The sequence below is a fragment of the Laccaria bicolor genome, genomic scaffold, assembly GCF_000143565.1.
Source record: "Laccaria bicolor S238N-H82 LACBIscaffold_58 genomic scaffold, whole genome shotgun sequence".
Taxonomy (NCBI): Eukaryota; Fungi; Basidiomycota; class Agaricomycetes; order Agaricales; family Hydnangiaceae; genus Laccaria; species Laccaria bicolor.
In genome coordinates, this window is record NW_001889929.1 from 9,651 (window position 1) to 31,041 (window position 21,391).

General features: G+C 44.8%; 8 protein-coding genes across 8 annotated transcripts; 5 read left to right on the forward strand and 3 right to left on the reverse strand.

The window, feature by feature from the left end:
- Positions 1 to 726: 726 nt before the first annotated feature.
- On the forward strand, positions 727 to 1,476 carry LACBIDRAFT_334007 (uncharacterized protein; the record flags this gene model as incomplete). Its single annotated transcript, XM_001888708.1, has 4 exons — positions 727 to 861; positions 1,051 to 1,105; positions 1,137 to 1,245; positions 1,368 to 1,476. 4 exons carry the CDS (start codon positions 727 to 729, stop codon positions 1,474 to 1,476), a joined length of 408 nt encoding a protein of 135 aa, XP_001888743.1.
- Positions 1,477 to 3,398: 1,922 nt separating this feature from the next.
- LACBIDRAFT_334008 (uncharacterized protein) lies at positions 3,399 to 4,218 on the forward strand (the record flags this gene model as incomplete). The annotated part of the gene is made up of 4 exons (XM_001888709.1): positions 3,399 to 3,493; positions 3,546 to 3,817; positions 3,847 to 4,106; positions 4,192 to 4,218. 4 exons carry the CDS (start codon positions 3,399 to 3,401, stop codon positions 4,216 to 4,218), a joined length of 654 nt encoding a protein of 217 aa, XP_001888744.1.
- A 2,982-nt stretch (positions 4,219 to 7,200) lies between these two features.
- Positions 7,201 to 9,035, forward strand: LACBIDRAFT_334009 (uncharacterized protein; the record flags this gene model as incomplete). The annotated part of the gene is made up of 7 exons (XM_001888710.1): positions 7,201 to 7,260; positions 7,656 to 7,774; positions 7,807 to 7,832; positions 7,868 to 8,493; positions 8,591 to 8,649; positions 8,818 to 8,960; positions 8,992 to 9,035. The coding sequence occupies 7 exons, from the start codon at positions 7,201 to 7,203 to the stop codon at positions 9,033 to 9,035; spliced, it is 1,077 nt and encodes a 358-aa protein (XP_001888745.1).
- A 793-nt stretch (positions 9,036 to 9,828) lies between these two features.
- On the reverse strand, positions 9,829 to 10,592 carry LACBIDRAFT_334010 (uncharacterized protein; the record flags this gene model as incomplete). Its single annotated transcript, XM_001888756.1, has 4 exons — positions 9,829 to 9,858; positions 9,928 to 10,098; positions 10,141 to 10,204; positions 10,504 to 10,592. 4 exons carry the CDS (start codon positions 10,590 to 10,592, stop codon positions 9,829 to 9,831), a joined length of 354 nt encoding a protein of 117 aa, XP_001888791.1.
- Positions 10,593 to 13,004: 2,412 nt separating this feature from the next.
- LACBIDRAFT_334011 (uncharacterized protein) lies at positions 13,005 to 14,916 on the forward strand (the record flags this gene model as incomplete). Its single annotated transcript, XM_001888711.1, has 12 exons — positions 13,005 to 13,061; positions 13,138 to 13,186; positions 13,281 to 13,337; positions 13,600 to 13,701; positions 13,747 to 13,783; positions 13,845 to 13,860; positions 13,899 to 14,020; positions 14,078 to 14,141; positions 14,237 to 14,338; positions 14,496 to 14,604; positions 14,660 to 14,732; positions 14,865 to 14,916. 12 exons carry the CDS (start codon positions 13,005 to 13,007, stop codon positions 14,914 to 14,916), a joined length of 840 nt encoding a protein of 279 aa, XP_001888746.1.
- A 2,438-nt stretch (positions 14,917 to 17,354) lies between these two features.
- Positions 17,355 to 17,579, reverse strand: LACBIDRAFT_313214 (uncharacterized protein; the record flags this gene model as incomplete). The annotated part of the gene is made up of 1 exon (XM_001888757.1): positions 17,355 to 17,579. The coding sequence occupies one exon, from the start codon at positions 17,577 to 17,579 to the stop codon at positions 17,355 to 17,357; it is 225 nt and encodes a 74-aa protein (XP_001888792.1).
- Positions 17,580 to 17,768: 189 nt separating this feature from the next.
- On the forward strand, positions 17,769 to 18,155 carry LACBIDRAFT_313215 (uncharacterized protein; the record flags this gene model as incomplete). Its single annotated transcript, XM_001888712.1, has 1 exon — positions 17,769 to 18,155. The coding sequence occupies one exon, from the start codon at positions 17,769 to 17,771 to the stop codon at positions 18,153 to 18,155; it is 387 nt and encodes a 128-aa protein (XP_001888747.1).
- Positions 18,156 to 19,977: 1,822 nt separating this feature from the next.
- Positions 19,978 to 20,564, reverse strand: LACBIDRAFT_334012 (uncharacterized protein; the record flags this gene model as incomplete). The annotated part of the gene is made up of 2 exons (XM_001888758.1): positions 19,978 to 20,261; positions 20,447 to 20,564. The coding sequence occupies 2 exons, from the start codon at positions 20,562 to 20,564 to the stop codon at positions 19,978 to 19,980; spliced, it is 402 nt and encodes a 133-aa protein (XP_001888793.1).
- Positions 20,565 to 21,391: the final 827 nt, after the last annotated feature.

A 21,391-nucleotide genomic window follows, 5' to 3' on the forward strand; every position in this document is an offset into this window, starting at 1 on the left:
TACTACCAATCGCTTTTCTGAGGAATAAGTATATGCGTTGCGTTTACCTTGGTGCCTCGCTCGTTCCGGGTTTCGACGACGTCTCAAGGGCAACCAAAGCGCCATGAGGGAAAAACGCCAGTCGCACCCGTTGGCGGAAAGCACGAACGCGAATACACGATCATGGTGGATGATGATGATGTCCTGATGATGTACAAACAATGCGTATCTACTCCAAGGGGGTACCGGGAATTGAAGCCGTGACCCGAGGTAGAGGGGGGGGGGGCTCTCTCAGAGTGCTTAAAAAAATTTAGTAGTAATCCTTCTAAAATCTATTTTTAACGGCACCTAGCAACAGCGCAACACATCCACAAGCTTTAGACGTCTTAGACAGTTAATTGAAGACATTCGAAGCACTGTTTGGGTGAAGAATGGGTCTTTTTTGTTTGTTTTTGGTTCATCTTTATTCATACGGCTTATAAACGGCAACCATGGCGAAAGGAAGGTCAGTAGTCTGATGTTCAATTACAGCTGATTGCGAAACGTTAGAGCAGCTCGCTTCCCATTCCAGCCCAAGCTGCCCAACCATCTGTTTGTTTGCTGATGGCCAGACATCAGCACCTGCTTTTGCCAAGCTTTTGCTTCAACTTTTCCCAGTCTTATTTACATAGCCTCACCTCCCCCTCTCCTCGAATAATAATGGTGCGGAATGGTCACCAAAGACACATTGCATAACCTGTCAATAAAATGCTTGCTACCACATCCCGTCAAATGTTCGAAAAGCCCTATCGATCCGATTTATTTGGCTTTGGTGTCCGCCACAAACAAACACACGTTGGGCTGGAACGGGAATCGAGCTGCTCTAACGTTTCACAATCAGCTGTAAGTCGTCATTGATGCAATTAACAACATGCACGTCGCTGATTGTTTCCAGAAATTTGTTAGATTCTACCAAAGAAATGTTCTCTGCGAGCAAAGTTACCATGTCCGTTCCCTGCGCTGAGCATAGCGAAGCAAACCTAGCGTTACTGAGACAGCCATACTTAATGCAAGCATGTCCAATCGACGTAGCTCACCTCAACCAATTGCACCGGCGAGCTCATTTTCGACGCCTGCAGACCTCATTGTGAGCTGCTCCTGAACAATGTCGTTAGCAGACCGGATAGGACAAGGTATCCAAGAGAAAATTGTCGACCCACTTGTAGAAATGGGCGAAAATTACTATGTTTTTCTTGGAATAACATGTTTGAAGATGGGGGGGGGGAGGTACTCAAACCCTTAAAAAAAAAAACTGACCCCGGGTAATTTATAAATTCCCGGGGCCCCCTTGATCTACTCCTGAAGTCTTTGCCCAACATAACCAAACAGCGTGTTTCTCTGTGAATCAGCCGAGGCGAGTCGACACTCCACCGTTCCATCAAAGAAAAATTCGAGGCGATCAAGGTCGTTGAGGGATACATATTCACGTTCGTCCGTGCACGAGGAGGTGATTTATAAATAAAACAACCCTTTCGTGGAAAATCGGGCGCTAACTTTGCCGATCACGACCTGAACGTTGAACCTCAGTAAATAGCAAAGTCAACAGATGGTCCCGAATTTGTCTCAAAAAGTCGGAGGATAGTCACCAAAAATGAATTTATCAACTTATTGACGTTTTAAAAACTGTTCACCCACTTAATAGTCATATTGAGGTCATGTGCCTGCCATTAAGTTGACATGCAACCTGGAGGTGAGGTCAAACTATAGTCAAACATCAGTCATGGACATTTGGAGGAATTGATACCATATTCCAGATGGATTCTTTTACTTTTATTCCTTGTATACTTATAAATGATAATGAAGACGCAAGAAGAATGTCATTTGAAAATCTGTAGTAACATGCTAATATACAACATATTTACTCTGTGAGCCTATCTACCTAGAACACCTGACAGCTACTTGACAACAAAATGGAAAGGCTCGACTTAGAGATGACTGTTACTACCAAATACCTTTGGGACGGGCAAGAGAGAGATGAGATGAGTGTGGGAAGAGATGGGCAAGGGAAGAGACAGGCAAGGGAAAAGATGAGCGAGGGAGAACGAGAAGAGACAGGCAAGCGAGGGAAGAGATGGGAGAGACAGGTGAGGGAGAGATGGGTGAGGGAGAGATGGGTGAGGGAGAGACAGGTGAGGGAGAGACAGACAAGGGAAGGGATGGGCAAGAGAGAGATGGGTGAGGGAAGAGACAAGTGAGGGAAGAGATGGGCAAGGGAAGAGATGTGGCAAGAGAGGAGACTGAGTGAAAACAGATGTGCTGAGAGGAGGCATGTCGGGAGAGAAGTCATGGTGGTCATGGTGGTGGAATGAAGAACAGTTGAGAATTGCCTTCTACAGTTTTGAACCATGATCATGTGATTGTTTGATTGCGTTGTTTCTCTTGACTCAACGTGAGGGCCAGGCGCTCCAACTTCAACATTTGAAAATTCTAATCTGAAGACTTCAACAAAGTTCCATAATTAGCATGGAGACAAGACAAAGTAATGACTATTTTCTGACAATAACATCACTTGGAAAAGATGAATCATGACCGATTAGGATCAGTTGACATAGGCATGACCAACATCTGACAAATAGTGACTAGCTATCGACCACCTGATGACTATGCACAACTTTGCTTTTTACTGAGACTGATGGGCCAGCGGTGTGTGACAGGCACCCATCAACAGCAGGCCAGTGGACTTGGCCGAGCTGTCAAGAATTTGGCCTTGAGAATGACTGGGCCGAGACTCTAAAATAGGCCATGCAACATGGGTGGGCCGCACAAACAGAGCCCCATAGAGGACGGATTGGCCCACTTTGCCTCTGGCGCCCATGGGTTGCACCCAATTGCATGGATCCCATTGTTGCGCCCATTGTTCTTTCAGGCAGTTAACCAGAGTGCTGCCTCGTTAGTACCACTGTGGGGGACCACACATACGGTGCGCCTTGCGTATCAGCCAGGATTTCAGTATTTGATCAAAGGCATGTCCTTGGAATTAGACTTCAAACTCAAGGGACCCAATGCTCTTTGCTGGTTCTGGTTCCAACTGTTTGTCCAAGTACACTGTACATTCTATGTTTTCTCTTTACTTGTGTTTTTTGCCTTTTATGTTCTCACCTTATGTTTCAACCTTTTCTGGTTCAATTGTCGATACATATGCTTTGTATTGCACCTAATTAAACACCATTCTCTGTTCTTTCTATGGCGGGTCCCTCTACAATGATGAGAATTGTCGCGTGAATCAGAATTCGAAGTCACATGATTCATACCAGCGTTGCAACACTGCATTTGTCTTTCTCCAGAGCTCTCTCTGAGGGCAGCACCAAGGCGTGTTGCTACTGCTGGTTTTTGGTTGGATGGTCTGCCGCACACCGCTTGCATTATTCTGGTCTTACCTTATGACCTGGAGGGTGTGGACACTGTCTTCTTCACCTCCCAGCAGCAAGTTGATGGCTGCTGCTCCTCTCCTTGCAAGTCTTGAAGCCTTTAATTGGTGTGTTTTTTATCTGTCTACTCTCTTAGAAGTCTTCTTCAGAGTCTTGTAGTGAAATTATGCTTGCTTGGTTCAAGTTCAGTCACTCTCCCTCTTTCAACATGTTGTCTGCGAAACTCAGAATGCACCCTTACAAATACCGGCTCAAGGACCTCTGTATCTCGGTCTCTGCTGTTGACATGGGCACCACTTCGCCTGTGTTCCTCTCGTTTTCTGTCTCCTCGCCGCCTGGGGGAAAACAATCTGCCTCTGCTGTGCCTTGGCTTCTCCATCTTTCTCACCTCCCACTCCGTTTTGAAGCTTTTGCATGCACCTTTGTCACTTGTCTGTTTGGCCTCCCCGACTTCTCCTAGGCCCGTGTGCACCTTCCTCACCTGTACCCAGTCTATTGGGCCTTACTGGTCTTGTCTTGGCACCCCCTAGTCCTCTGGTGGGAGGACCTGTCTACATTCCGCAAGTTCATACTTGCGAAATTTGCTGGACTGCGTCCTGCTCGCCTCGCCTGACGCTTCTTTGGTTTAGCAGAGTGCCAGCGAGCGAGCCGCTGCTGACTTTCCAGCAGGCTCTGACAGGCTTTGACTGGGTTTGCGAATACATTGATTCACACCAGTCCGTGAGCTCACTTTACTGCCGCAACAGCCCTTCCACTTGGCTCCACCAATTGTAGTTGGTTCCTTTTTTGCCTATTGTTCATTTAGTGTATAATGACTTGTGCCGACAACTGAACCAGAAGAAATAAAAACATAAGATGACTTGAAAAAGAATAAGTAAAGAGAAAACATAGTGGGTAAGTAGGAACCAGCCTCAGGAAATAAACGGCAAAGAGCATTCGGAAACGTCCCTTGAGTTTCAAGTCCGACTCCGAGGAGATGCCTTTGATCAAGTATTGAAATCCTGGCTGATTATTAACCTGTTGTATGTGAAGTAAGTATTTAAATGTGCTGACAGCAGCCTCGTTGTTGCGCCTGCAGGCAACAACAGGTGAATTTTTCGCCATGGATGGGCGGCATGAAAAAAAGCCCCTCATACAATGGGTCAGCCCACTTTGGCAGAGAGGTTTATGGCACCCATGCACTGTGTCCATTGGTCTCATTGGCAAGTCCCAACCTGTGCAACTATTTTGTGCTCCACAAGAGGCACAATTCTTTTGCACTCTAGAGGTGCAATTATTTCAAGCTCCATGAGAGGCACAATTCTTTTGCGCTCCACGGGGGGCGCAATTCTTTTGCACTCCAGGGTACAATTATTTGTGCTCCAGGACGCAATTACTTGCGCTCTATGGGGGCGCAATTCTTTTTGCGCTCTAGAGGTGCAATTATTTCAAGCTCCATGAGAGGCACAATTCTTTTGCACTCCACAGGGGGCGCAATTCTTTTGCACTCCAGGGCGCAATTATTTGTGCTCCAGGGCGCAATTACTTTTGCGCTCTAGAGGTGCAATTATTTCAAGCTCCATGAGGGACACAATTCTTTTGTGCTCCATGGGGGGTGCAATTTTTTTGCGCTCCAGGGTGCAATTATTTGTGCTCCAGGGTGCAATTACTTCTGCTCTATGGGGGCGCAATTATTCTGAGCTCTACAGGGGGTGCAATTATCTTGAGCTCCACAAGGGGCGAAATTATTTGTATTCCATGGGGGGGACAATTATTTTGAGCTCCATAATATGGCGGTCTGTTTGGGTAAGTATTCCCAGACTTCATGTGTCAGCGCGCAAAAATATACATTGTGCGCAAAACTATGTGTGGTGTTGCACAAAAGTAATGTCACTGCGCGGAATCATTAGTATACTTGCGCAGGATTAAGTTCAGTGCACGCAAATGTTGATTGTGCATGGAAAAGTTGATAGGTGTGCGCAAAATTATATTTGGTTGCGCGGAAACTTTAACTATGTGTGCCAAAACTTATTGACAGGTTTATGTGGTGCCCGTAAATATTATCAAGTGCCGCATAAACTCTTATATGTGCGCGGAAATTATTGGTTCCCTTGCATGGATTTTTTGGGTTCCTACCATTTTAGGAATGCCATGGTGCCATGATTAGGTAATTGATCTATTGTTGGCAGCCTCAGCGGAGTTTGAAATAAATTGACATGTAACAATATTCATAATTGATCTTCTTTTACCAATCTTGTCTTATGATATCTTCTCTGCCCTTCAATTTTGAGAATTCTTGGACTTAGGGGGGTTTTCTGGGAGATGTGGTTGGGTTCCTACAGGATAGTCACTATTTCCATTCAGGCAACCATGACCTAGGTTCATTTTTTGTTGGAATTCCAAGCACATCACATTTGTGGAAACAATGATGTGTTGCTCTGTAGTTATTCCTCCATCATTCTGTTGATCATTTTGTGCTTCATGTGATGATAATTATTTCAAATTAGACTATATATTTAGGTAGCTAATTACAATATGAAGACCTCACGTGTTTGTGAGGGGCCCCTTTCAACCCGAATGCTCACAACGACCTGAGCATTTCAACATTTTTATCATGTTGTTGATTATGCCATTGTCTCTCTGGTGCTTCTTTCCCAGCTGTTGGACTTTCATGTCCTGCATCTTGGTCATGATAGCGACCATGCCCAGTTGTCTCTTACCATTGTCGTTGACGTTCGTCACAGCCTGGGGCTGCAGCCCAGCTGTCCTCGTCCCTTGTTGTCTCTGCTCGACTCAATGTCCCTCACTAGAGTTTTAGCCACAAATATAACTGCAGAGGACACTGCATGTGCCCTTTATGGCCCTGTTTACTTTACTGCGAGTCCAACCCCCGTTTATGTTGCTGTGTCACAGGCTGGAGACGTCTCTGGAATGGGGCTCTATTGGGGCAAGTCTTGCCATGTCTTCTTCCAAATGCATTCCACCCTCAATGGTGCCACTCTTGCAGCTGTCTCCACAGTCCTGCTCCATTCCAGGCCACATTGTCCCTTAATTCTTTACACCTCCTCAGAATATGCTATATGCACCTACTGTTTCTGGGCTGGAAAGCATGCCTTGCAGAGGTGGGCTTGTGAGCATGCAGATATCTTGAAGGTGGCTACTGCACTGCTCCAAAACAGGGCTGCTGACACCATTTTCTGTGTCCCTGATAGGAAAGAAAGCAACACCCACTGGAGGTCTGCAGTTCAGTTAGCCAGGAAAGCTGTTCAGGATGATACCACACACGTTTTCTGCCCCCCTTCCCTCTCCACTTTACCACTGGCTGTATCCAGTGGCCCAAAGTGTCCACCACGTTGTCACTAGTGTTTGAAAGTCTGGTTTGGTCCGGTTTTTTGATGCCCAGGGGCATTAACCGTAACTGTAACCGGTCTGCCTTTTCCCAATTGGTGCTTCTATAAAATAAGTCTGGTACATCTATTATTCCCAAAAGTAATTTACATTTTAATTCATATCTCTCTTATTTTTTGACCAAATCGTACGTTCTTGGGTGCATTTTAAAGGGTATTTAAGGGGCTACAAAAGACCAGTTCACGTTAACCAGTTTTTTTGTGGTCTTTACATCTCAAAAATAAAAAGACCAAACCGCAGGTCCGGTCTTTTGTGGTCTTGGTCTGGTCTGGTTATGGTCTTTTTCCAGTCACAAGACCAGACTTCCAAACACTAGTTGTCACCCCTTGCCCTGTCCCCTGCTCATGAGGGTCTTCCTCTGTACCCTCCTCTGGATGTTGATGCCAACTCTGCATCTCACCATGGTCGTGCAGGGGCAAGAAAGAAAATGTGGCTGAACATGCATAAGTTGATGTTGTGTGACTCAGCCAGCAACTTCTGGAAGTTGGTGTGTGGTTGGACAGATGACAAGCTCTGTTCTCTCCCCTTTCTGCTGGAGTCTCTGAGGTCTGCTTTTGAGTTCCATATGAATCCACCCGCTGTCCTCCCATCCTCTTTTGATGTGTGCCTTTATGCTCTGCACCATCTCACTTCAAATGTGATTCTGCCCTGTACCATAGATACTATGCCAGATCGTTACTTCTCTCATCCTTTTGTGGATGAAGATGTTGACTGGGCAAAATGTAGAGTTCACAAGCACTCCCTGAATGGTGCAAAGGGAATTGATGGCATCTCTTATGACAGAATTCTCAACTTCCCCACCCCTGATCTCGTGTCCCTCTTCAACATCTGTGTTGAGAAATGTGATGTGCCTCAAATCTGGCTAATGACATTTCTGGTCAGGATTCTAAAGCCGGTCATTCAGCATTGGAGCCAGACAACTATCGTCTAATTGCCTTGGAGTGCTGCCTGCTGAAGTTCATGACACTCCTTGTTGATCGCAGGTTAGGCAGTGCTTCTGAGTGAGTAGTTCCTGTGCTTATCCTCTATGCAGGTTTCATCAGTGGATGGCAGCAGAGAGTGTCCTGCCTGACTTGCTTGCCTCTTGCATGCAGAGAAAAAGCCTTCTTGGGTTGGGGACATCATCCTTGTACTCTCATACCTTCAAGTCCCTGTTGTCCTGAAGCCTGTCCACCTTGCCGACCCTGACTCAATTCAAGAGCTTATAGCAGAGGTCAAGGTGTCCTGTGCATGTACTCTACAGGCAGACATCAATGACTCCGAAAAAACCATTCTGTTGAAGAATCTTGTCACCGCCACTGGTCCTGTCAAGTTGTCAGATGTGTTGAGCTATCAGCATTATCTCAATGTTGTCATGCCTGGACACTGCAAAGTGCTGACACAGCTCATGACTTTGTGCCACACCCTTGCCGTGAATTGCCTTCAATGGGATTCTCTGTGGCGAAGAGCCATTCCACAGGAGCTGAGGTTATGTCGTTTCTGTCACACTGAAGTTGAGGATGACTGCCATGTGATGCTCTACTACATCACAACTACAGCACTTACAGAGAAAAGGGGTGTCTTTTTTTCAGATGCTCAGCGGGTCCTGCTGGGAGTCCGGACTGCAGTCTTAGCTCTTCCTTCTCCAGACTTGTTGCGTTTTTTACTTGGCGAAAAGAGAGTTGTTGGGATCCTTGCAAAATATGTGTTTGATGTCCTCGGCATTTTTGACGCAGTTGAAGTGTACCTTCATCCTGAGTTGTTGCAGCCCACTGGCCTTTCTCCGTAGAGCCTTCATGTTGTGCAGCATGTGTTTGCTGTGTGCCCTGTGCCTGTAGTGTACCATTTCTGTTGCAGATAAGATGGTCAAGGTCAGTCGTGCTCCTCCTGGGTTATGGTGAGTTTTGGTTGTCAGTGGGGGGACCTGCCAGTGACCCCTTGAAGTAGGTTTTAGCCATGAGCCCTTCCATTGTGGTCAGGGGTGGGGTTAGTACTGGTCAGTTGGCTGATCGCAACAGTGACAGTCTGGTATAATCTGTAGCACAATTGTATTTATGCGCTACAGTTGTCTGTCGGAAGCCGGTTGTTCCTCATTGGGACTGCTCCAGAATACATCTACTCTACTCTACTCTACTCATGATTCCAACTATGCTACTTTCACTCAATGTAACACTTCAGGCAGTGACGAATATGAAGGGCCACATATGTGTAAACATAGGGACTAAAAACTACGGAATAGACCAAAACCAGTGTTCCCCTGACATGTTTGCTCTCAATTTATAAGTTTGGTGATGGAATTGTACATCCATCATATGCATAAAACAAACTTACAATAAAAAAAAGGATCAGATCTAAAAAATGAATGAATAAATATGACCTAAATTCATATTTAGAATTTGCTGAACTTCCTGGGCCAAGATTTAGTGTATTCTAAATATGAATTCAGATCATATTTATTTGATCATTTTTTGGATCTGATCCCTTCTTTTATTGTAAGTTTGTTTTGTGCATATGATGGATTAGGGACTGTCATGGATACACCCGGGTATTAACCATACCCGATCCATGGATTTTCCCACCCACAGATCAGATAAGGCACATTACGGATATATCCGTGGGTAAAACGGCCTGAGTGGCTGAGGACGTAGCTTCAGTTATATAAATGAGTGTATCTTGTTCATTTCTTGTCTGTTCTTTACAAAAAAAAATTGTGTTATGAAGCGAAAATTCAGAAGAATTCATATTAAAACAAAAGTCATTCATATATGATCTAGATTGAGTACAGTAAAACTAAAGTTATTTATACATCATAATCTGAGGTCTTTCCCTTTATATAATGCTGCTGTAACTGAGCCTTGATCACAGAGTGTGTTTTGGGGTGTGTATTAGCATGCCTTGGCCATCTTGAGAGTATTTATTTTCAGTTTCAGAGAAATGCCTTTGAGAACAATTGATATTTATGTAGAGGTATTGAAAGAACAATTTTGGTGACATAAAGTGTTACAAAAAGAAATCATTGTCCATCTTTTTTTCAATCATTTGCATAACTTTATTGAAGCCTGGGTAGAGGGGGGATTTAATCCAGGATCTGAGAGCCATTTCTGCTCTGAATGTTTGAGAGTTAATATTGTGCTGGGTGAAATTGATCTGACGGTGGCCAGTGGAAAATGCTCACTCTGCATCCACAGAAGTAAGGCTGCGACCGACGAAAGAGACGGTCTGGAAGTGTGACCGATCTGTGATGAGGCTGAGCGATCTCGCCAAGAGGCCAGGGCTCCGCAGGACCCCAGGCGGCGGCGACCCAGAAGGGAGAAAGCGCCGGGAATTCAGACGAGAATAGAGCACACTAAATATATAGCCGTGTACCCCCACAAAGCACATAACACACAAAACACATAAACACACAAAAAGCCTTGCACGAAGGCAAACAGCGCTCAGTCCACATACAGCCACTACACAGCAGACGGCTGTGGTCAGTGGCGGGAGGATGGCTGCACAGGGAAGGAAGGTGACTGTTGTTCGATCTCCGGGGTTCCCTTGGAACTGACCAGGAACTGACATGAATGCGAGCAGCAACTCAAAAGTCTCGTCCGAAAGGGACAAAAGTCAAAGTTTGGAGGAACAAAAGTGAAGGATGCGGAGGAGAGGGAGGCAGGAAGGGCGAAGCCAGAAGTCTTTTAACAAAATCATATTGCATGGTATGTTGGGTGTGTGGGACAGAAATACGAGAAACTCAGGCCTTACAACTCACCTAATCGGTTGCAGAGCAGTATCTGGGGCTTTGCAAGTGAGAGCCGTGACTATGATGGCAGGGTCAACATCCAAGACCATTGGGGCCATTGTTGATGTGTAACGATTGAGCTTGTGCAGGAGGAGAGGAAAACGGGCAACAAGCTTGTGACGGGAGACTTTCAGCTTGAAGAAGACAAGTGGTATGGGTATTTTGGTCAATGGGTGTTATGAAATCTAATGGTGCACCTTTGTACTTGTAAGGATGCACACCACGCTTCAGCCTCATGCCGATCGTAGGGGTGCTCTCTTGGCGTTCAATATCTACTACATGAACCTAGGGCTGCGCACCGTCCATCTGACGGACACAGTCGTCTAATCAACGGGTGTCGACAGGGGCGGTTCAACCAGCAACCGTCCGTCCGTCTGGGTCACCCAAGCAGAAGCAAACGGAGATGGACTGATATAAAACGGCCGTCAACAGATGTAGACGGACGTCAATTGTATTGACGTTGACAAATGATATTACAAAGGTATTAAAAGTTACTATCTAGCAGCGTACTAGCTCGTACTAGGGCGGCATTTGTCTGTGCGCGTGTCGTCTCTTAGCGAACTTCATCACACAGGATGGAAACTACTAGTAGCACAATGTAATAAACAGATGAGTACTGATTGCAAAGTACATACAAAGCAGAAATTTACTCAATACCTACCTACTACGGTCCACGATGAGATCGATCTTTCGGTCTTGATGAGTGCTTTTGCTGAAAGGTTTCATTCCTAGTGATCAACTAGTGATAATTAGATAATAATAATAAATTAAGTATCCGAAAATTGAAAAAGCAACAGGGGCTGCACGTACATGAAGAAATATTTGAAGGACAGATCGCCGGTTTCAGAAAAAAAGTTCACGGGGTACGTGGGGGTTGGAAGGCGATAGCGGCCTTGGTGCAATTCTCATTTCAAACTCCGCATATGCAGTGACGCCCGTCAACCCCGTTAATGCCTGTCACTCAACGGAAACAGACGGCCTTTCCCCATACGTCTACCGTACGTCAGGAGACTTGCGACAGGCCCAGACAGTACGGTGACGGTGCCCGTCTGACGGACCCGTCTATCCGTCTAAGACGGACACGGTGAGCAGCCCTACATGAACCCTGTCGTTCACCCTGTTTCCCAAACCGAGCCAGGACCCTAACGAGAACTGTCTTTTTCCCAAGCACGACTGTCTTTCGAAAGCAGCACAACCCAATTCCCCTGCCAAAATATTTTCCCACGTGTTGCGAAACCATTGCAAGCCTCGAAAAAGACGGTCATTTTCCCATCAAGAGACAGTCGCCAGATCCCTACTTTGCTTTGTGTGTTACATAATGGGTTCAGCACGCCTTGATCGCGCACCCGAGTGGTACCTACCACTTTTATGATAAAGTTTGGGCAAGTGCCTGCACAACTTTTTGGACACTGCCCATGTTTTTTATGAAATGAGAAATGTAGGGCAAGCATTATGAAATGTGTTTCATTCCCTCCCATAGTTGTTTCATATCTATTTCATTCCTTCTCTATACTTTCTCATACCTATTTCTTTTCTACCTGGCCATTCATTTCATTTATTTCTTTCCTACCCAGTGAGCAATTTCATTGCCTCCCCAGAACTATTTCTTTCCTCTTTCTTTCCTACCCAGTAATTTCTTATTGTTGCCTAGCTATTTCATTTCATAGTTGTAAATATCTTCCTGGGACTTGATTATGTAATACATGTGATGCCTTGTAAAATGTCTTTCCCTTGCTTATCCCTTTGCACCCTTATCATATTATGGTCTCAAATTGAAAGTTATGTAGAAATGGGGCCCACACCCTCTACTAGCAAGCATAACAAATGTTGCACTCATTTGACAATTAAAACCCTGTTATTTCACATAATTAATTAATTAAGTATTGCCCTGGCAAGAATGAAATAAAAGAATGAAACCAACACCAGGCAAACATGAAATGAAATAGCTAGGCAACAATAATAAATTACTGGGTAGAAAAGAAATAACCCTGGGGAGGCAATGAAATTGCTGACTGGGTAGGAAAGAAATAATCCTGGGGTGGCAAAGAAATACAAAAGAAATGACCCTGGGGAGGCAATGAAATGAATGGCTAGGCAACAAAGAAACAGGAAAAAAATGTGACTGAGGGGCAATGAAATAAATGGCCAGATAAAAAAGAAATAGTTATGAAAAAGTATAGGGAAGGAATGAAATAGATACGAAACAACTATGGGAGGGAATGAAACAACTATGGGAGGGAATGAAACACATTTCATAATGCTTGCCCTACATTTCTCATTTCATAAAAAACCTGGGCAGTGTCCAAAAAGTTGTGCAGGCACTTGCCCAGACTTTTTCATAAACAATCGTTGATACTAGTGCGCACCCACCCACCGATCTTGGCCTCCCTTTATCCACTCCTACCATGCTTCATATGCAAGTCACTGGAGCCCAGCTCCTCCCTGGCTCCTCCTAGCAAGTATTGGTGCCCATGACCTTGTTATGCCCTGTCATTCATACTCGAGACATAAGTCTATTCCCGAAAAATGTAAGTTTCTGCTCAATTTTCATGTTCTCAACCTCTGACTGACAGCATTTACTACAGAAATCACCACTCAACGTAGCTACCTGCTGCGCTTGGCCCTTCACACTCGACATTCAATTCTGTGATGGGTAAAAAAACTGTCCGCTGAAAAGAACAAGTTTGTCTGTCAGTCCCTGTCCGATTTTCATGTTCTTGGTTTTGAATTGACGGCATATTCTCCAGGAATCGTTCCCCGAAGTTACGAGATGCTGGGCCTTGCCACTCACATTCAACAATCAAGTATGTCTGGGGTAGAAGTTGACACTCAGGTAAACAAGTTACTCCATGATTTCATGCCCGATTTTTATGTTCTCTGCCTCTAACTGACAGTATTTTCTCCAGGAAACATAATCCAATTTTTTCGAAACATTTGGTGACGTCGCTCGCATCCGACGTTCAAGTCTTTGGAGGACAGAGGTCCACACACAGACAAGTGAAGTACTCTGTGAGTTCTGGTTCCATTTTCACGTTTGCAGCCTCAAACTGATCGCATTCTCTCCAGGAATCACTGCCCGAAGTTGCGAGATGCTGGGCCTTGTCGTTAACGTTTGGCATTCAAATATGTGGTGGAGTGGGGTCCACACTCAGGAAACCAAACTACTCTGTGAGTTCCAGTGATATTTCTATGTTCTTGGCCTCTAACTGACAGCATTTACTCCAGGAACTACTACCCAAATGCTCGAGACGTAAGGCGTGGTCGTTTTCATTGAGCATTCAAATACATGGGGAGTGGAAGTCCACACACAGAACGTCAAGCTGTTTCGTGAGTTCCCACTAGATTTTTATGTTTCGGGCCTCCAGGTGACGGCATTTGCTCCAGGAATCGTCCCCCCAGATCTGCGAGACGTTACGTGTTGTCGCTCACATACGACGTTCAATCCTCTGGGGGGCAGAAGTCTATACACAGAAAATCACGTTATTCTGTGAGTTCCTGTCCGATTTTTATGTTCTTGATCTTGAACTGATGGCATTTTCTTCAGAAATTACTGCCCAAAGTTGCGAGATGCTGGGCCTTACCGTTCACAGTTTGAATTTGAAGATGTGGTGAAGTGGGGTCCACACCTAGGAAATTAAGCTACACTGTAAGTTTGTGCTCAATCTCCACATTCTTGGCCTCTAACTGACCATATTTGCTCTAGGAATCGTCACCCAGATTTGCGAGACGTTACGTGTTGTCGCTCACATACAACGTTCAATCCTCTGGGGAGCAGAAGTCTATACACAGAAAATCACTTTATTCTGTGAGTTCCTGTCCGATTTTCATGTTCTTGGTCTTGAACTGACGGAATATTCTCCAGGAATTACTGCCCAAAGTTTCGAGATGCTGGGCCTCGCCGTCTCAGACAGCACGCTAGAGGGCAAGGAGCACGCAGTGCTTGTTAACTCCCATTTGGACAGCCAAGCCCAGGCGCTGTGGATGATGCCATTTCAGTTGGTATAATGTTAGAGTGCATGTGCGTTCTCATTGAGATGCCTACCTGGAGCCCAAAACATGCGATCATTTTCTGTGAGATAACCACTCCATGTTTACATCAATGTTCTGAAGTGCTGAAATCTCTTAGTTTTCAACCATGCCGAAGAATCCCTGCAGAACGGATCACAGTTATACTCTACCCAACATCCTACTGCCCCAACGTGAGCTGTTTGCATTAACCTCTGTAATGTATGAGCCGCCATTAATCTTGAAGCTGCTGGTACAACTGACCGCAAGCTCCCCTTCCAAGCCACATCAGAGGAAATGATCAAGGCCTCCTGCCATGTCCCAAGGTACCCAATTCAGCTTACCAACCTCCAAGACCAAGGGGGTATCGGGATTTAAATCCCGGATCAGGGGCTGGTTGGTTGGTTCAGCTGCCAGGCTGCTAATTTCTTTTTTGACATACCAAAATTTCAGTGCAAAACAACGACAGTGCTTGGACAGTGCTCAGATAACTGCCAGAATGCATGAGCTTGAATATATTGGGTCTATCTGTATATAAAGAAGCCAAAAACTAGCTCTAAGATAATGTAGGACTCAAGGGGGCCCAAGGACCTTAAAATTTACATGGGGTTGGTAATAGTGTTCGCAGGTCCGGTTCAGTCCGGTTTTTTGCCCCAAAAAATGCGCAACCATGGACCGCAACCGGTCCAGGACTGACCCAGATATTGAGGGAACCAAACCGGACCACCTAGGACCGGTCTTTTGCAGTCCATGGACCGTGTTCAAACCGATTCAGACCGGTCTTTTTGCATAAAATTTGTCATACCAATATAAACCATTTGTCTCAATTATTATTACTCTAAAAAATAAAATCATAGTAAAACATATAAATACCCATCATTCCACCAATTATTAAGAAATTTAATGAAGGTTTGACTTAGCTATGACTGAAACCAAATTACATCTCCTAAAGACTCAGGCAAAATTTAATGTGGCAACTGTAAATTATTTGATGCATACCATATATTGATAGATGGTGAGTATATTTTCATAGTTAAAATGTCAATATCCAAAAATTGAATCAAGCAAAATGATGAAAGTTTGAGTGAGTTAGAATTAAAGTCATTCTGGTACAAGTTGCACAAACAAGTATTTGTGCCAAAATGGATTTGGTTATATCTTTCTCAGTTCTTAACCGTTTTTGATGAACCAAAAACCCAATTAAAGGTAGAAAACGTGGTTACAAGGCTATGTAACGCATGTGACCGTTTAACCGGTTGCAACCGATTTAAACCGGTCTTTCAACAGTTTTAAAAGATTTTTGAAATGAGGCAACCGGCAACTGGACCAACCCCAAATTTGGGCAACTGCAAGCGAAAAAAGACCGGTCCATGGTCCGGTTCAGTTCGGTCCACCGGTTTTTTTCGGTCCTATGGACCGGACCTTTAAACACTAGTCAGTAAATCTTTTTAAGCCATGAGACGTGACCACCCCCCCCACCCCTCCTTCCTAAAATGGGTATGTCAGACCGAAAAAGGCAACTTCAAAAAAGACATATCGCATTTTTGCTTTACAAGAGGTGGGAGAAGCACAAAAATATATCAGTGTGCCTATATAAGTTGCGAAAAGGCATTTCAGTTCTCATTTGGTTAAAATCCAGAAGCATGAGAGTCCTTGATCTTCAGCCAGTCATGTGTTATTTGACATAATTGAAGAAAGAAATTCAAAATTTATTAGTTATGAGTCAGGAATGTGTGTAAAGCACATTAGAATAGCTGAAGAGAAACTGAGAGTGAAAGTGATGGCCATTTGGCCAGTTTTTGGCCTGAGTAGCAAATTCTTTTAAGAGCTCAAGGACCCACCCCCAACCCCAACCCTTGGTCTGGCATTCAAATCCCAAGGCCCCCTTGGTAGGACTTGGAATTGAGATCACATGTTGTGAAATACCTTTCCCTACAACAGCAAACTTGGAGCTTCCTGCCTGAAAACAGCAGGCCCATACAGTGATTTACTTTAATTTAGTGGGCAGCTTAGTAGTTCAATTTCAATAGTGAATTTTATGGCCAACTTCATTTCAAGCTCAGGGGAGCTCAAAAAATGGGTTTTTGCAGCCTGCTGGGAAAAAGGTGGCATGTGAATGACATCATATTTCCCAAAATGGATGTGTGCCTGATTACGTTGGGTGGTTGGTTCAGCCCAAGTCTAATTTCGACATCTGGTCCTTATTTTTAATCCCCGCACCCCCTTGTCCAAGATGCTCTGATGATCAATCTAACAGACCGTATGGAACAACTTTTGCAAACGATATTTTCAGCTTGGCAATCATCCTTTCAGAGTGTGTTTGTTTATATCTTGAGCCTTGGGTGAGGTGTATTCCTCTTCCTATTGGCATCAAGGTCTAGTGTTTGGAAGTCCGGTCTCGTGACTGGAAAAAGACCGTAACCAGACCGGACCAAGACCGCAAAAGACCGGACCTGCGGTTACGGTCTTTTATTTTTGAAATGTAAAGACCGCAAAAAGACCGGTTAACGTGAACCGGTTTTGACCGGTTTGGACCGGTCTTTTGTAGCCCCTTAAATACCCTTTAAAACGCACCCAAGAACGTATGATTTGGTAAAAAAACGAGAGAGATATGAATTAAAATGTAAATTACTTTGGGGAATAATAGATGTACCAGACTTATTTTATAGAAGCACCAATTCCTAACGGAATTTAACGTTCTTGGGCTCGTTTTGAAGCTATTAAAAATGTTAATAAATTTACCGATTAATAATTTAAAAATATTGGCCTAAAGACCGGTCATAAACCAGTTAAAACCGATGCAGACCGAAACCGGTCTATAGACCGCAAAAAACCGCGGTCTGCGGTCTTTTTGCGGTCCGGTCTGGTCTTTTGACTTCTGGGGAAAATGCAGACCGGTTACGGTTACGGTTAACGCCCCTGGGCATCAAAAAACCGGACCGAACCGGACTTTCAAACACTATCAAGGTCTCACCATCCTTAGCACTGATTTCCAGCAGCCCGAAACCTACTTGAATGTTACCGGTCTTGATGTAAGCCATCTTGACTTCTCTATGGGACTACCAGTCCATGGATTCGTATAGATGGCTGTAATCAGAAATAGCTATCTGTACCACATGCGGAAGGATATTGTGGAGAACATCGAAATTGGAGTTGGGCAGGTAAGGTTATCAATCTCAATATCCTTTGGCGCCAAACCTTACTTATTCTTTCCTAGCATATGGCTGAAAATGTGCTTGCACTGCTTACGTACCTCTCAGCTCCAGTCTCAGCGCTCCTCTGCCATCGCTCAACAAAAGTTACGCACCTGTATCCGTAGTATACTTTGCACACATCAGAGGCCTGTTCTTTATGTACACCTTCATTACCGCCAAGATCCTCTACACCTTCCTTTCTGCCGCTTCACTCATTCTCATGCGAGTGACTTGTGTCAATCCCGCACCTGCATTGAAGAGGGCTGGGGGTTTCTTCCAAGAACAGAAGAAGGGGATGATCATGGTCATCACTGGGCTGGTTGGTTGGTTCCAAACCTCGTTGGTTTGATGATGACCTTCGTGTTGAAGAAGGGGTTGAGCTGGTTTAGGTATCTCCTTGGGTTAAGGAGAAGGTGTTTGTAGTGTCTGCCTTAACTTTTAAGGATGTCAAGGACTTGATCACTGGGACGTGGAGCTTGACTATCAAGGTTGCAGTTGCCATGCAGGTCTTATATGCACAGGTGCATTTCCTGATTTCTAAACACATCAACTTAATTGAAACCCTTGTCAGCCACTGCCTCTCAAGTGGGTCCAGATGACAGCCCTCCAGGCGAGCATGCCTGGCATCATGTTAAAGAGGTGTCGTTCTATGGGACTGATACCTACCCCTTTGACATAACCAACTGACTGTTGAATTTGCAGCCAGGTCTTGTGGAACTGAAATTGTCATACCAATCTTTGGATGTTGTGGAGTTTACTATCATTATGTATACAATTTACCAACTCATGCATTTGCCTTGCTCTATTTCTTTGTTTCTTTAAACAGCTTCACCAAGGTCTTGCTAGACTCGGAAACTTCATCCATGAGGTCTGTCGGAAATTTCCCTGGTGCCTAATAAGGATTATTAGGCCCCCAAGGCACCCCCAACCTAATAATGGTTTACGATGTTGCAGTTAATTTATTAAGTTTTGGGTTAACTTAATAAGATCACCTGATAAGGTTATCCAAATGACAATTAGTCACGATGTAGACTTAACAATGTTACATGGCAAGTTAAAAAGCAACAAGTAAGGATTGAACCAAAAACCTCAGGGCTTGTGCGATCCTCACGTGAAGACTACAAATTTGTAGTTGTAACGTAGCACTACACTACAAAGGCATATAAGAAACTTCCCAAGGCCCATCATATATCTAGTATTTAAGCCTACCTCACAACACCATATCTTTACTCTCTGTATGGAATTTGGTATCATTTTCAGCTGAACATGATCAAAAGGATACAGGTAACCTTATAAGACACACAAAACACCAGTAATTGGTTCATAGCCTTGAGTTGGCTGGAGAGGCAATTGGAGCCTATATCACGAGGTTGGACTAATCTTATCAGACCTGATTTGCCTTATCACACCTTACCAGAGATCATCAGGCTTGTAACATGGAAGGAATCATTACATCAGACATATGGTCGCCTTGTAAGGCAATCGCCCCCGGATTTCCCTGGCATCATCTCCTCAGGCTTGCCATGAAATGACAAGGGCTGGCAAGGGTCGGATCCAGCCTGATTATGTCGGCGATCAACATTGCAAGGCCGGAGCCTTATCAGTAGTGTTTGAAAGTTAGGTTAGTTAACCAGAAAATAACCGGAAAATAACCGGACCTAACTGCAACACTAACCTAACCGCGGTTAGGGTTAGTTGATTTCGAAAATGGAATAACCGGTTATTTTGCGGTTAACTAACTGTTAAATAACCGGTTATAACCAGCCCTATTATACACCTTCAAAACGCACTTGAGAACGTCGAAAACGCTTAAAATTTGACTAAGTTACAGTCAAATCTCTAAAATATCACTCAAATGTGTAGACTTTCAAGGATAATTGCATAAATATGTCAATTCTTCACCGATTTTAGCGTTCTTGGGCTCGTTTTAAAGCTAGAATATGCAGAAATAATATCTATCAAGATACATATGAGCATATTTGCCTTGTTATAACTGATTCTTTATTTTTCGGTCCTAACTGGTTAGTAGCTGCAAATAACCGACCGTAACCGGTTAGTTGCAGTCCGGTTAGGTTATTTTAGGTTTCGGGACAAAGGCTAACCCGGTCTCGGTTAGAGCCCCTGGGCACCCAATAACCGGACCTAACCGGACTTTCGAACACTACTTATCAGGCACCTGGGAAATTTCCAACATCCCCCATCACCTCCTATCTTTCCTCCCCCACCTTTTCCACCTGTTCCTGCCTCATATTATCCATCTTCTGTGCCATCTCCACAACTCTCCCAGTTCCTCCAGAGCCAGCTCTTGCAATTCATACATCTCTTCTTCTTGGTCCTCTGACCTTCCACACATCAACCCCAATATCTCCTCCAGCACCTTCATTGTCTCCAGCTGCTCTTCAACAGCACCCTCTTTTTCTTCCCCCTCTGACTGAGTCAGGGCTTCAGCTTCCCTGATATAATGGTTCAACAGCGCATTGGTCGGTGCAGGGGTAGATTCCAAATACTTCTCTCCCAAGATAGGTATGACTGTATCATCATGGTCCAAAATCCTTTGCACAACCCTATCGCCCTCAGCATCCTGCCTCAGCTTGACCTAATCCATCCTGTCAATCCCACCACCACCACCACCACCAAGATCACGCAAAAGCTGCACCATCCTCTTCCACGGCCGCCAATAAGCACGGCGATATCCCCTGGGAATTATCACCCACCAAAAGTCGACACCGCAAACAGCTGATATCTGGGGACCTCAATGTTCGAGTGTCCATCCAGTGAGTGCAACAACAGGAGAAGTGCCTGCAAAAAAACCAATAGGAGGCTGAAAAACATTGATATATTCTTGCCGTAAGGTCGCGAGGGCGACTTGTGCTGGGGGGTGACGGGAGTTTCAAGTCAACATAGAAGCTAGGGCGATCAATGATAGTGATCCTACCCGCAACAGAAAGATTTAGATCCCTCCGAATTGTCGTTGTGGTCAGCTACCGTGACATGATTCAAGGGTATGTTGACTGCGGCCTACTTGTCGTACACCTTTGAGAGAAGTGAGATTCCCTTATCGTGGAAAAGGGGGAAGAACCGGAGGTGCCGTAGAAGACGAGCAGCCAAAGACAAGAAGCTCTTTGCATGGAGAGCGCTGAACTCGTAACCCGTGGGGTTAGAATGATACCAGATGGGGACACAATGGTCTCCTGCGAAGGATTGGGCAGAGAATCGATAAGGTGGGAGAGGGCAGAAGAGCGCGAGAGAACTAAGTTGAATGGCTATATAGTTTACCCAGAGAGATGCAATTGAACACGGAATCAGATGTTTCCATAACCTTAGAAACAGACGTACATACATAAACTTACTTGAGGCCGACCTTTAGTCTCCATACCAAGGCAACGTAATCCATGAAATTAGACAAAAAGTAATCCTGCAACCCCGAAGCGGTCTAGGAACCAATGGAAAAGCTTGAAAGCAACGATGTGGGATACGGACAAAACCTTGAAGGAATGATGATGTCAGAAGAATGCGGAGAAGCGAGGCCAAATGAGGATACTCTGGAACCAGATGCCAGCTGGGATTTGACGCGACCTGAAAATTTTTCGGAATCCAGAGCCATAGCAGGCCCCCAGGTGTCCGTCGTCTTTGCCAACACGATAGCCCAAGCAGGATAG